The sequence below is a fragment of the Colletotrichum siamense genome (assembly GCF_013390195.1).
Source record: "Colletotrichum siamense strain Cg363 chromosome Unknown KSG_Cg363_contig03, whole genome shotgun sequence".
Taxonomy (NCBI): Eukaryota; Fungi; Ascomycota; class Sordariomycetes; order Glomerellales; family Glomerellaceae; genus Colletotrichum; species Colletotrichum siamense.
The window spans coordinates 2451500-2463705 of NW_023501016.1; the positions used below are offsets into that span (position 1 = coordinate 2451500).

The following is a 12206-nucleotide window of genomic DNA, read 5'->3' on the forward strand; positions in this document are numbered from 1 at the left end:
CGTCCAATGATCCAATCTTTCCCCCCTTCCACTGTCTCCTTCCACTGTTTCCACGCCCATTCCATTCCCGTACCGGCCTTGCACAACTGTGAGGGTCCCTGGCAAAGCTTGTACCTTGCATCAGCAGATTTCATTGCCTGACGGTTGCATGATATCGACCTCGACACCCGCCCTCGCGGTCCGCCGAAGCCTTGCTTTTCCCCCTTGACCGATAAAAACATCGCAAGGCTCCATGAAGAGTCACAAATAGCAATATGGCGTCGTCAGCGTGAGTGGCCAGATCTTCTTCCCATCTATCGTCGCTTCCGCATCTCGTATCCAGATCCTGCGTCATGCGGTGCGCGATATTCGCTTCAGGACCCTTCCAGCTCCCGCAACTCTACCATGGTGCCCACGATCGGCTAACAAGACCTTGTTTAGGTCACTCAAGGACCTGTCCAAAGCTCTGACATCTTTCCTGTCAGCCTCGCCGTCTCTGCCTTTGCCCGACGACATCACGCAAGTCATCGAAGCGTACCTGAACAAGCACGAAGAGTACAGCGACTCGAGCTCCGACAGACTGCAAGATGATCTGCTTGCTTTATACGAGAAGCATGTCAAGGGCACGCCGTCCAAGTATGCTGTCTTCATCCACATCTTCCGCCTTTTGGTCCCAGTGCTCCGCACACCGGCCCGCCTCTTCAAGTGGTGGGATATCTTGAATGACCCGGTCTTGGAGAACTTCACCCGGGAAAAGGGCTTGATGGAGGAGTCGCATAACGCCACCCTCGAGGTTTTGATGCTGGGCCATGTTGATAACGACGATTCGACCGCCGAACCTACCGTAAATCCTTTCGCGCAACGGCTGCTGTCCTCGTGGAAGGACAAATACTACAAGACGCAGTCGGGCAATGACTTGACTGGGGAATCGAGCGAGCGCGCAATACGCCAGGCTCTTCTCACGTATGGAAAAAAGAGACCCAAGGTAAGCCATGCATCGCGCATGCCGCCATACCATCCAGTGTCTAATGCGACGCCCAGGACTTTCTCTTCACCCTCGATAAGTCGTTTGTTCGCAGCGAGTGCCGAGCCCGCGTTGCCAAACTCTTGTGCGAGTTCGTCCAGAGTCAACCGCCGCATCTACATCAAATCTTGCAAACGCCCTTGTTCGGCAACTTGTTACGATGTTTGCAACAAGACACCTCGACAACCGTCATTTCAGTGGCAATCACCGCTTTGATCATGATATTGCCACATATGCCAAGTTCGCTGGTGCCACATCTTCCAAACCTGTTCAACATTTATGCACGGTTGCTTTTCTGGGATAGTGAGAGGATCGGGGTGATTGAAGCTACATCAGACGAAGGCGAGCAGAAGGCCTCAAGCTCGGGATGGGAGACCTGCCATTTCTCCCCCGAAACCGACGACATCGATGTTCCTCATCTCGCTAATTATTTCACCATCCTCTACGGCTTGTATCCCATCAACTTCATGGATTACATCAGGAAACCGCAGCGATATCTTCGACATGCAAACGCAGCAAACCCCGACGAGGTGGAAGTTCAGCCGACAGAAATACGTCACAAGTCCGAGCGCTTTCGCCAAAGCCATCTGTTGCATCCCAACTTTTACACTCTCACCATTGAATCTGAAAAGACAGACTTTGGCCGTTGGATGACCAGCGAGCCGGCCGAGGTTGTGGCGGAGTGTATGGCGTTGCGCTTTTCTGCGGACACTTTCGCTGTTGTCAACCCTGACGTCGCTCAGGCCGCCGAGGGTGAGGGCTCGCTTCTCAGTGACGAGTCAGATCGTGACGGGCTGGGGCCTGCTTTGTTGAGCGATGCTGCGCCGGGGGCTGGTGCCGAGAGTTGGAGGACCATCCGAACGCCAGAGGAAGCTTCTCGGGCGAGTAGTCGCGTTCATTCGACTGCTCAGCGTCAAAGTTCGCTGTCAAGCCAACCGTCCAACCGAAACTCACTGGAAGCACCCAGGACCGATTTGCCCGGTGACAGTCCAACGTTGCCGCCGCAACTTAACCCGTCTTCCTCGCACACGCATCTACAAGATATGATTCACTCAAATAAGGTGATCAAGTCTGGGCTTCATCAGTCTCTGGCCAATGACAGTGTTCCCTCGCTGGCCCTCAGCCACCAGGACTCTGCAGCCGAGAAGTCATCCACACAACTGCCTCCTCCGCCGGTCGCAATCTCCGCGCCGTCCTCTGCAGCTGACGGGCAAACCCAAATTGCGTTCTTGCAGCGGCAGCTTCTCCTTCTACAAAACGATTTGAACTTTGAGAGATATCTCAAGCAGCAGCATATGGCGCATATAGGCGAGCTACGACGGAGACAGGTTCAGGAAGCAGCGAGCGAGGCTGAAACTCAGAACCTCATCTTGAACAATCGTACTTTGCGGAAACGTCTGGAAGACTCGAAGAAGGCTGAGATGCAAATCAGAAAGGAGTCCGAGAAGAGTCGAACGCTGGCCAAGAAGTGGGAGTCTGACCTGTCTGCAAAGTTACGAACCTTGCGCGAGGAGTCTCGGAAGACGAAGTTGGAAATTCAGTCCCTGCAGCAAGAGTTGCACGCCGCGCGAGAGGAGTGTGAGAAGCTCAAGAAGCTGGTCTGCGATGCAGAAGTCAAGGAACTCAACTCGAAGCAAAACATGCAATCCATCGAAATAAATGCCGCCGACATTGATCGGTTGAGGGCAGAGGTAGAGCGGCTCTTGATCTCGGAGAGAAATCTCCAGGCCAAGGAGACGGAGAGGCAAGAAGCTCTAGCTTCTGCATCCCAGGCAGAGAACAAGGCCACGATGCTGGATTTGAAACTGCAAGCTCGCGAGGAAGAGTTGCAGAAAACGAAGAAGATATTTCAGACGCAGATTGGGGTTTTGAATGCAAAGCTTCTGGAGGCACATGAAGGACTGCACAACAGAAGGACAGCAGAGACCAAGGCTGCCGTGGAGAGTGCTTTGGCTGCAAGCCGGGCAAAGCAAGCTGAGCTGCAAAAACAGTATACGACCCTGATGCGGAAGTACACGGTCTTGCAGTCTCAAGTTGAAGAAGGCAGATTCGCGGTTGGGTCGTCAAACTCTCACACGCGGCCCGACTTGCCTTTCCGCATGGACGTGGACGGGGCGGACTCGACTCATTCGACCAGTCCCGTGACGATGAGAGCTAGCCGTTCTGGACTCCACCGAGTCTTGTCAGATAACTTTCTGCCGTCGTCGTACAGCAATACGCCGCCTATCATGACCAACCCGTCAACCCCGGTACCCGCGGGTGCATCGCTCGCGCCGGCACCATCCAGTCCACTAGAGGCGGACGAAGCTGCCAGCCCGAGCACGACTGACCCACGATACTTTGGCAGAGGTGAGTCTGGAGGATCCCGGCTTCGGTTCCGAGACGGGTTCTGGAGGATCAACTAATGACAGCAACGTCAGGTGGCGTTCAGAATCGGCGCAAAGATGAGAAGGGCAAGGGCAAGGACGACGGCGATAAGAAGAAGAAGTCGGGAGTCATACGTGGCATCCGCGGATATGTGTAAATGAAACGGGATGTGGAATGGCCAAGAGATACCCAGTGCCTTTCGTTGGTTCGAAATAAGGCATGTTATGATGATCTGTACGTACTAGTATTCAAGGCAACACAATGAGAGCTCTGAAGCAAATTCAAGTTGGGAGCACCAAACATTGACCAGCAGGAGTTCGCCTCATCTTGCGGGGCCCACGTGTGAGTTGCAGCTGCGGCTCACAGCGGGTATCACATTCGCCTACACGAAGAGGTCCAACCCCTCGGAACCCCCCCAGCACAGAGGCATCTGCCCCTCGCCGCGAGACCTCGCTCGGGACGGCACCGGTCAACTCTTGTCCTCTGCTGCAAGAAGGGTTTTTCCGGCGGCGATCAGATCAACCACGCAGCCCGTTCTCCAGGGTGTTGCGAACGGAGCGCAAACAAGCCTCCCCAACAGGATTTGGTTCACACAACATCGGCCCTGACTCACTGGCCGCCGGCACCAGAACACCACTACCACCACCACCACCGACGGCGACGGCTTCTCATCGTTTTTAACCTGGCGGATGGAGCAATGAGAAAGAGAACTCCACTACGGGAGTCGGCCTGGAGGAGATCACTTTACATGATGCCAAGGCTGCATTATCGTCCTGCAACTTTACATCCATGAAAAACGTCCAGATGTGGACTGTTATTGAAGTATGAACCACCAAGTACTTTTGTCCTCATAGAAATTGCCCGCCTAGAGTAGGTCATCCGCGGAAGAGGCACCCTTAATGGGAGCAAGGTTGAGACAAGGTAAGCCGAGTGCTAATTGGTCGAAATACCCCGAGCCTCAATTTACGAGTGTACGAACGCACGGGTCGTGTCTTTCCAAAAGCGGTAATCCAGCGGCCCATGCAGCAGCGACCTCTTACACGAGATCTTTCGCCCTGGCAAGATTGGATCTGCTGGTGGTGCCTGTCATATTGCCCAAAACATGTGTCTTCCAGAATCGTTCCGTCCTCGGATGCTATTTGAATGGCAAGTTTGCCAACTTGCGGTCCTTCTTTGTTTTTCTACCAAATCGAGCCTTTTAAATTCGAATCCCGCTCTCTTCTTGAAACTCTCTTGAAGCCAAACTTGGCTCTGTTCTTCAGAGGCAACGGGCCACAAAACGGTCCCATATCGATCTCGCTCACCAAAACCAAACCCCTTGACGGTCAAAACGGCCAGGCATGAACGACGTCGAGATCAGACCTCTGCAGCTTTGATCCGCCGCAACATCAAAGGACCAGACCAAGCACCGAGAAGTTTACCTCTACACTCCATAAGTAAGTTTCGACTTCCGTCCTTCCCCGCGTCATTGGGAGGAAATATTGTCGTGGGGGTTTGCGTCTCGCTGATGGTTGGAATTTCTGGAATCTCAGAACTTCTCAACTTCCACGACTCACACACACAACTTGAACGCCACCAAGGGAAAAAAGAATGGCGAAGAAAAACCAAACAGACGAGAAATCACCCCCCGCCGGGAAGGGGGATGCTGGGCCCGTAGAACGAAAACCCGCATTCGCAGATTACATCCGAGTCTTCACCTACGCCTCAAGATGGGATTTCATAGTATACGTTATCGCGGCCGTTGCCTCCCTCGGCGCCGGCGTCACCCTCCCGCTCATGAACATCCTCTTTGGCCAGCTCGTCGGGCAGTTTACAGAGTTCTTCCAGCCCAACTCGACCCTCACCACCTCCGACTTTGAGCACCTCCTGAACCGCCAAGCGCTGCTCATCATGGCCCTCTTCCTGGGTCGCTGGCTGCTCAACTCAATCAACAAGTTCTGCTTCCGCATGATTGGCATCCGGCTCTCGTCGGCGGTGCGCCTGCACTACGTCCAGTCGCTCTTTGCGCAGTCGATCCACACCATCGACTCGATGGCGCCCGGGGCGCCTGCGACGGCCATCACGACGACCTCGACCACGCTGCAGATCGGCATCTCTGAGCGTCTGGGAACGTTTCTGCAGTTTACCGGGACAATCTTGACGGCTCTGATCATCGCTTTCATCTGGAGTTGGGATCTGACCCTGGTTACGTCCTCATTGCTGCTGTACATCACGCTAATTCTCGCAATCGTGTTGCCGAGGGTGGTCAAGGGGCAGACGGAGACGCTAGTGGCAGACATGCAGGGCACCGCTGTCGCCAGCGAGGCTCTTGGAGGGATCCGACTGGTCATGGCCTGCGGCGCGCAGAAGCGTGTCATTGAGACGTACGACGGATGGGTGCGGAAGGCGAAGGAGCGGGCTCAGAAGACGGCGCCCATTGTGGCTGCTCAGTTTGGGTTAATCGTAAGTCCACGACGATGTGATCTCTCACACTCCCTTTACACAGCTGACTCGGTGTAGTTCTTTGGCATGTTCGGTGCTTACGGCCTGGCATTCTGGTACGGCACGCAGCGCTTCATTGCCGGGGCGTTGAATAACGCCGGTGTCGTCTTCGTCGTGCTGATGTCAGTCATGATGATCCTCACCTCGATGGAGCGCATCTCGACGCCGCTGATGGCCGTCAGCAAGGCCATGGTCGCAGCTTGCGAGCTGTTCACCGTGATTGACGCGCCGCTGCCGCCGTCCGGAAATCTCAAGCCCGAAATCGACTCGCACGACATCATCTTTGAGGACGTGGTATTTGGGTACCCCACCAGGCCCGGCATCACCGTGCTGAACGAGCTGAACTTCCGTATTCACCCAGGCGAGAACATTGCGCTTGTCGGGCCGTCGGGCTCGGGTAAGAGCACGATTGTGGGACTTCTCGAGCGGTGGTACTCTTTGCGGGAGCAACCTGCAGTGCCCAAGGTGAACCTGATGCCTCAAGCCGCAGGCAAGGCGGCTGGTGAGAAGGTACCTGAGGTTACGCGACCATCTGGGCGCATCCGTGTCGGCGGCGTCGATTTGGAGGATTGCGACCTCCAGTGGTGGAGGTCACAGGTCGGTTTGGTTCAACAGGAGCCCTTCCTCTTCAACGACACCATCTTCGGCAACGTCGCAAACGGTCTTATCGGGACCGGTTTGGAGAACGAGAGCGAGGAGCGCAGGAGGCAGCTTGTCCAGGATGCTTGCGAGGAGGCCTATGCCCACGAGTTCATCTGCAGGCTTCCGGACGTAAGTTCACCCCTTTTTCCTTGGCCGTCCTCCACGGATTGCTGACACTTTCCAAAAGGGATACGACACGAAGGTCGGCGATGGCGGCGCCAAGCTCTCGGGAGGCCAAAAGCAAAGACTCGCCATCGCGAGGAGTATCATCAAGCAGCCGCGCATCATCATCCTTGACGAAGCAACGAGCGCAATCGATGCAAAGTCCGAGAAGGTCGTTCAGGCCGCACTCGACAGGGTCACCAAGGGCCGCACCACAATCACCATTGCCCACCGCCTCTCAACAATCCAAAAGGCGGACCACATCGTCGTGCTGCAACAGGGTCAAGCTGTCGAGCAAGGCACGCACCAGAGTCTCATGGCCAACAAGTACGGCGTCTACCGCGGGCTGGTCAACGCCCAGGCTCTGAACCTGTCGGACCCCAATGACGAGAAGGCGAACCCCAAACTCGTGGAGTTTGACGACGCCTCGACGGAGAAGACATACGCCAACTCGAGCAAGCACGGTGGTCCCCCAAGCATCCTCAGCGACCGAGAGGTCGTCAAACGCAAGCCGCGAGGTATCATCTGGAGCTTCGGCAAGCTCATGTGGATCCAGCGCGACAAGTGGCCTTCGTACCTCGGCATCACGATCTCCGCGATGGCGGTGGCATCGGGCACCCCGATCCAGGCCTGGCTCTTTGCCAAGGTGATCAACGTCTTCCTCCTCCCCAGCGACGAGTTGAAGAAGGAAGCCAACTTCTGGGGTCTCATGTGGATGGTCCTCGCCATATGCATCGGCATCGCGTGGGCGTGTGAGGGCTGGATCGGACTGCACACACAGTACTTCATCAGCGCCGTGTACAAGAAGCAGTACCTGACCGACATGCTGCACCAGAATATCAGTTTCTTCGACGATGACGAGAATTCCCACGGGGCTCTGAGCTCGAGGGTCGGCGGCGACGCTAAGCAGCTCGAGGAGCTCCTCGGACTGAACCTCGCTCTCCTGCTGTCAGGCCTCTTCACCGTCGCCGGAGCTGTGCTCATCGCACTCCTCTACTCGCCCAAGCTAGGCCTCATAGCGATGTTTGTCTGCTTGCCTGTCATGCTGGGCACCGGTCTCTGGAAGTACAGGCAGGAAGTGCAGTTTGACCAAATGAACTCGACGGTGTTCATGGAAAGCTCGCAGTTCGCCACCGAGGCCATCGGGGCTATCCGCACCGTCTCTGCTCTCACCATGGAACCGTCAATCAAAGAGCGGTATGAGAAGCTTCTGAACCAACACATCGACGCGGCAAAGCGCAAAGCACAGTGGACCTCTGTGTTGTACGGGTTCGCAGACAGCGCCGGCATGGGATGTCAGGCGCTCGTGTTCTGGTACGGCGGCAGACTCCTGGCCAAGGGCGAGTACACCATGGAGGCCTTCTTCATCTGCCTCATGGCCATCATCCAAGGCGCCGAGTCGGCAAGTCAAGCCCTTTCGGTGGCGCCCAGCGCCGCGCAGGCTGCCGCCGCCGCGGACCGCATTCTCGATGTCCAAGAGTCGGCCGTCGGCGGCAACTCCGGCATCCGCCACGGCGACGAGATCTCCAAGTCGCAAGGCGGCGTGCGCATCGAGCTGCGCGACGTGCATTTCAAGTACCCCACGCGCGACGTCGTCGTCTTCGACGGCCTGAACCTGACCATCGAAAAGGGGCAGTACGCGGCCTTCGTCGGGCCGTCCGGGTGCGGCAAGACGACCATCATCTCCCTCCTGGAGCGGTTCTACGACGTCGAGCCCAACCGCGGCGAGGTCCTCTGCAACGGCATCAACGTCAACCACATGAACGTCTACAACTACCGCCGCAACCTCTCCCTCGTGCCGCAGGAGCCCATCATGTTCCGCGGCACGATCCGCGACAACGTCCTCTTCGGCATCTCAGAGCCCGCCCTCATCTCGGAGCAGCGCATTCACGACGCCTGCCGCGAGGCCTTCATCCATGACTTCATCGCCTCCCTGCCCGAGGGTTACGACACCCAAGTCGGGCAGAAGGGCGTCTCCATGTCCGGCGGCCAGAAGCAGCGCATCGCCATTGCCCGCGCTCTGATACGCGACCCCAAGCTGCTTCTGCTCGACGAGGCGACGTCGGCGCTGGACTCGGAGTCGGAGAAGATCGTCCAGGCCGCCTTTGAGAGGGCGCGCCAAGGGCGGACAATGGTCGCTGTTGCGCACCGGCTGTCGACGATCCAGACCGCGGATGTCATCTTCGTCTTCAGTGAAGGCTGCGTGGTGGAAAAGGGAACCCACAAGGAGCTGCTTCGGAAGAAGGGCGTGTACTGGGAGATGGTAAGCAATTCATCATCGTGTTCATGGTTCTTGACTAACATACATCTTACAGTGCCAGAGTCAGGCTTTGGATCAGTAGGCTGCGGAAATCTAAAAATTGTGCATTGGCATAGCGCGCGATTTGGGTTGGCAGTTGTGGGCTCTCGAGTTGTATAGACCGTCTGGGCAAACCCTTTTTTTCCCAGGCTGACTTGTTTCTTTTTCTTACTTTATTTGGGTATCAATGTAATTGTCTCCATGTCGTATACTCCTTCTCTTCAAAGCACATTCGTCAAAACGTTGTATCTTATACCGCCTGAATTCTAAACGTCGGTACCTTTGCCGCTCCACTTGCCATATCCCGCACGCTCGGCACCGAATACTTCAGCCATAAGCAGGCCGCCACGCCCATGCACCGGCTGCCTTGTCCATACTATGTCCTCGTCTTTCTCTCGGACCACGGCAGCCTCCTGCACCAACGTCCACGTCCCAAGCAAACCGTCTTTCTCGAGATAGCGGAGCAGGACGCGGTCTCCACCCTCCTCGAAGAGGAACTCGCGACGCCAGAACCTTCGCCACTGCTCGTGAGGCGTGCCTTCGGATGCATTCATGCACTCGATAGTGCGGTTTCGCGCTGCAATGGCGTACAAAGCTCGGGTTTTCCACAAGCCATCTTGACCCGGGTAATCTTTCAGCATCTCTACGGCTTCATCGCGTGCCAACGGATCGCGACAGAAGAAGGACAGAACCATCAAGTGCCAGGTGATGTTGCACTGAAGGGAAACTTGATGGCCCGGGTTTTTCTCGACGTCTCGTTTGGCTGCGCGGAGAGCGATAGAAGCAACAGATAGATATTCTCGGAAGAGGGGTGTCCGTGCGTTTACCGATTCAATGTTCACATACATTGGAGGGTTGTCGAACGTGTAGACGCCCAGATATTGCAGGCGCAGATGAATCGCCCTCAAGTACACGGGTGACTCGGTGTCATGGGACATGATGATCTTGTTGAAAAGGGGCTGGAATCCGGCGTCGAGTGCTTCCATGGTTTTATTTGACTTCTCGGAGAACTCCACAATCCGGGGGTTCTGTAGGAGATTGACGTGAAACCCATAGATGACCTCCTCATCATGTGAGTGAATTGCATCTGAGTTGTACAAGTATTCCACCATGATGGGGATCATTGCCGTTTGTGCACGCTGAACGGCATTCCAGCTGTCTTCAAAGTCGTCGAGGCTTTTGAAAACTGTGGGTATATTGTCGATGTCGACGTCTGAGCTAGGCACTTGACTCAATAGAATCATGAAAGATTCCATGGTATGGTTCCTACTCCTTAAGACCTTGGTTAGGTTTGGAAGGGGAGGTCCCTGTCCCACTCTGTCACGCAACACCGTACGGGCTTGTTTTGCAAGGTGGTTGAAAACGTCGGCGATGGCAGCCAGGAGAGGCTTGGGGTTGGGGGCCAGCTTCCCAATATGATGTTCTGCATTGTCGTCTGTGATGAGAGACAGCATAAGACAAAGACCGTGATTAACGTGATCCAGGGCGGCTTTCCTGTTATCCCTAAGCGTCTCGAACAAGAGCAAAAGGACAGACAAGATGATGGCGTCTTGAAGAGATGCTTGGCGGCTCTGCTCCTTGATGGAATGGCAGTAGTGAGCGACAGCATTGAAGTAATGCTCGTCGCTCTCGTTGGTTGACATCTCGGGCACGGATATTGTGCGAAGGCTCCGTTGGGCTGATTGGCGATGCCACACGCTGAGTGCACCGATGGCCATGGCGGCAGATCGAAGGGTATTGCTGTTGCGTGCAAGCTGAGGGAGAGTTACTTCCCACAGGCTGCTGCTGGCGGCTGCATTGGTCCAGGGTGCTTTGGCCAGGTTAACGAATTCTTCAAAGTAGCGCATGCTCGATGTGTCGGTGAAGTCGAGAGCATCAGGGTCCAATTTCAACTGGACCCTCGGGTGTGCGGCATGGCGGGTGGCTTGCCTGGAATCCCAGACGACTTGGCCGGGTTTTGCAGCGGCATTCTTTCTCGTTTCGAGGGCGTAGCCTTCGCAGTATCCCCGATTCTGGAGACAATTGCTGCAGTGAGGCTTGCCCTCATCGCATTTTACGTGGCGCTTCTTGCAAGTGATGCATCCGGTTCGCACCTTTCGTGTGCTTGTTCGAGAGTGCTTCGGTTTACTGGCGGCTTGAGATGTATTGGTGAACGGGACGGCGTTTGATTCAAGATACGGGGAAAGCTGGATGTTGAATTCCGCCATTGCTGCTCATCATATGTCGATCATTGCGCAAATGGCAGATGAGGTCAAGACGATGAGCAGGTACAAAAGGCAGCCTGGTGAGATGGATGGCACAGAGGAGTTGCCTGGCAGGTGTCGTTGGACTCAATTGGGTCCACTTTTCTTCGAACCACGAGTGGTGCAAACGTGAACGAAGTTGGCGCACCCTACGAGTCACACCGAAGGCCGGATAATCTCAGTATCCTTAGTCCGGCCGTGCCTCATGTGGCTTTCCGCCAGGGCTGAGGTGGGTGACGAGTGCATTACGTGATCCTAATTTCGTCGTGTTTTTTTCTGATGCCTCTCAAATTGGAATCAGTGGGAAGAATTGGCCATGAAATGACGTGCGATTTTTCGACCTCATCGACTGCGAGAATTGGGTATTCGTACAGCGAGGAAAAATCAACGGCGGGTTGGAGGCTCCGAGCTGAGAGAGCCACTGCAGACGGGGAATGTGGTCCTCTGAGACCCCTTAACCCTTGCATACCTGGGGAAGCGAGCGCTTGGTACCTGCAGCTGTCACATCTCCGCTATTGCTTTTTCCCAGTCTTCCTCGCAGTCACCCAGCTTCCGTCATTGGCGATTGATCTGCCTGGCTTCGGTCTGGCTTTTCCCCTGCAGTGGACTCTTCCACAGAGCGGCAGTCGTGCCCAACCAACTCAACATGTCGAACGCCACTTGGTTTCGCCAACTTAGGACGTCGAGCAACCACGCGTTGTTGGGAGTTACGTGAGTCTAGGTGGTCTCGCTAGGCGGGTGGCAGACGGCACCGGAAGCCGTCGGGAAACCTACCCTACATGCAATATACCTTAGGGCAGAGCTGAAAGTGTTATTCCTCGGGCACTGACGCCAGATGACTGCAGATGGCAGACTCAGATTCGCGTTCTTACAAGACAGGCCTTCACTGACCAAAATATTGACAGAAAGTTTCTCAAATTGAAAGATGGACAGACATGTCGCGCATTCCGATGAGGTGTTATTATGGTCTCTCGCAACATTGGGATTGCTTGAAAATACGGGGGAGGGG

General features: G+C 55.5%; 3 protein-coding genes across 3 annotated transcripts; 2 read left to right on the forward strand and 1 right to left on the reverse strand.

The window, feature by feature from the left end:
• Positions 1-254: 254 nt before the first annotated feature.
• CGCS363_v004651 (Tuberous sclerosis 1 protein-like protein) lies at positions 255-3527 on the forward strand (the record flags this gene model as incomplete). The annotated part of the gene is made up of 4 exons (XM_036636500.1): positions 255-268; positions 421-964; positions 1021-3352; positions 3424-3527. The coding sequence occupies 4 exons, from the start codon at positions 255-257 to the stop codon at positions 3525-3527; spliced, it is 2994 nt and encodes a 997-aa protein (XP_036498842.1).
• A 1433-nt stretch (positions 3528-4960) lies between these two features.
• BEA3-2 (ABC transporter BEA3) lies at positions 4961-8997 on the forward strand (the record flags this gene model as incomplete). The annotated part of the gene is made up of 4 exons (XM_036636501.1): positions 4961-5812; positions 5870-6622; positions 6681-8918; positions 8971-8997. The coding sequence occupies 4 exons, from the start codon at positions 4961-4963 to the stop codon at positions 8995-8997; spliced, it is 3870 nt and encodes a 1289-aa protein (XP_036498841.1).
• Positions 8998-9220: 223 nt separating this feature from the next.
• CGCS363_v004653 (putative transcriptional regulatory protein) lies at positions 9221-11161 on the reverse strand (the record flags this gene model as incomplete). The annotated part of the gene is made up of 1 exon (XM_036636502.1): positions 9221-11161. One exon carries the CDS (start codon positions 11159-11161, stop codon positions 9221-9223), a length of 1941 nt encoding a protein of 646 aa, XP_036498840.1.
• Positions 11162-12206: the final 1045 nt, after the last annotated feature.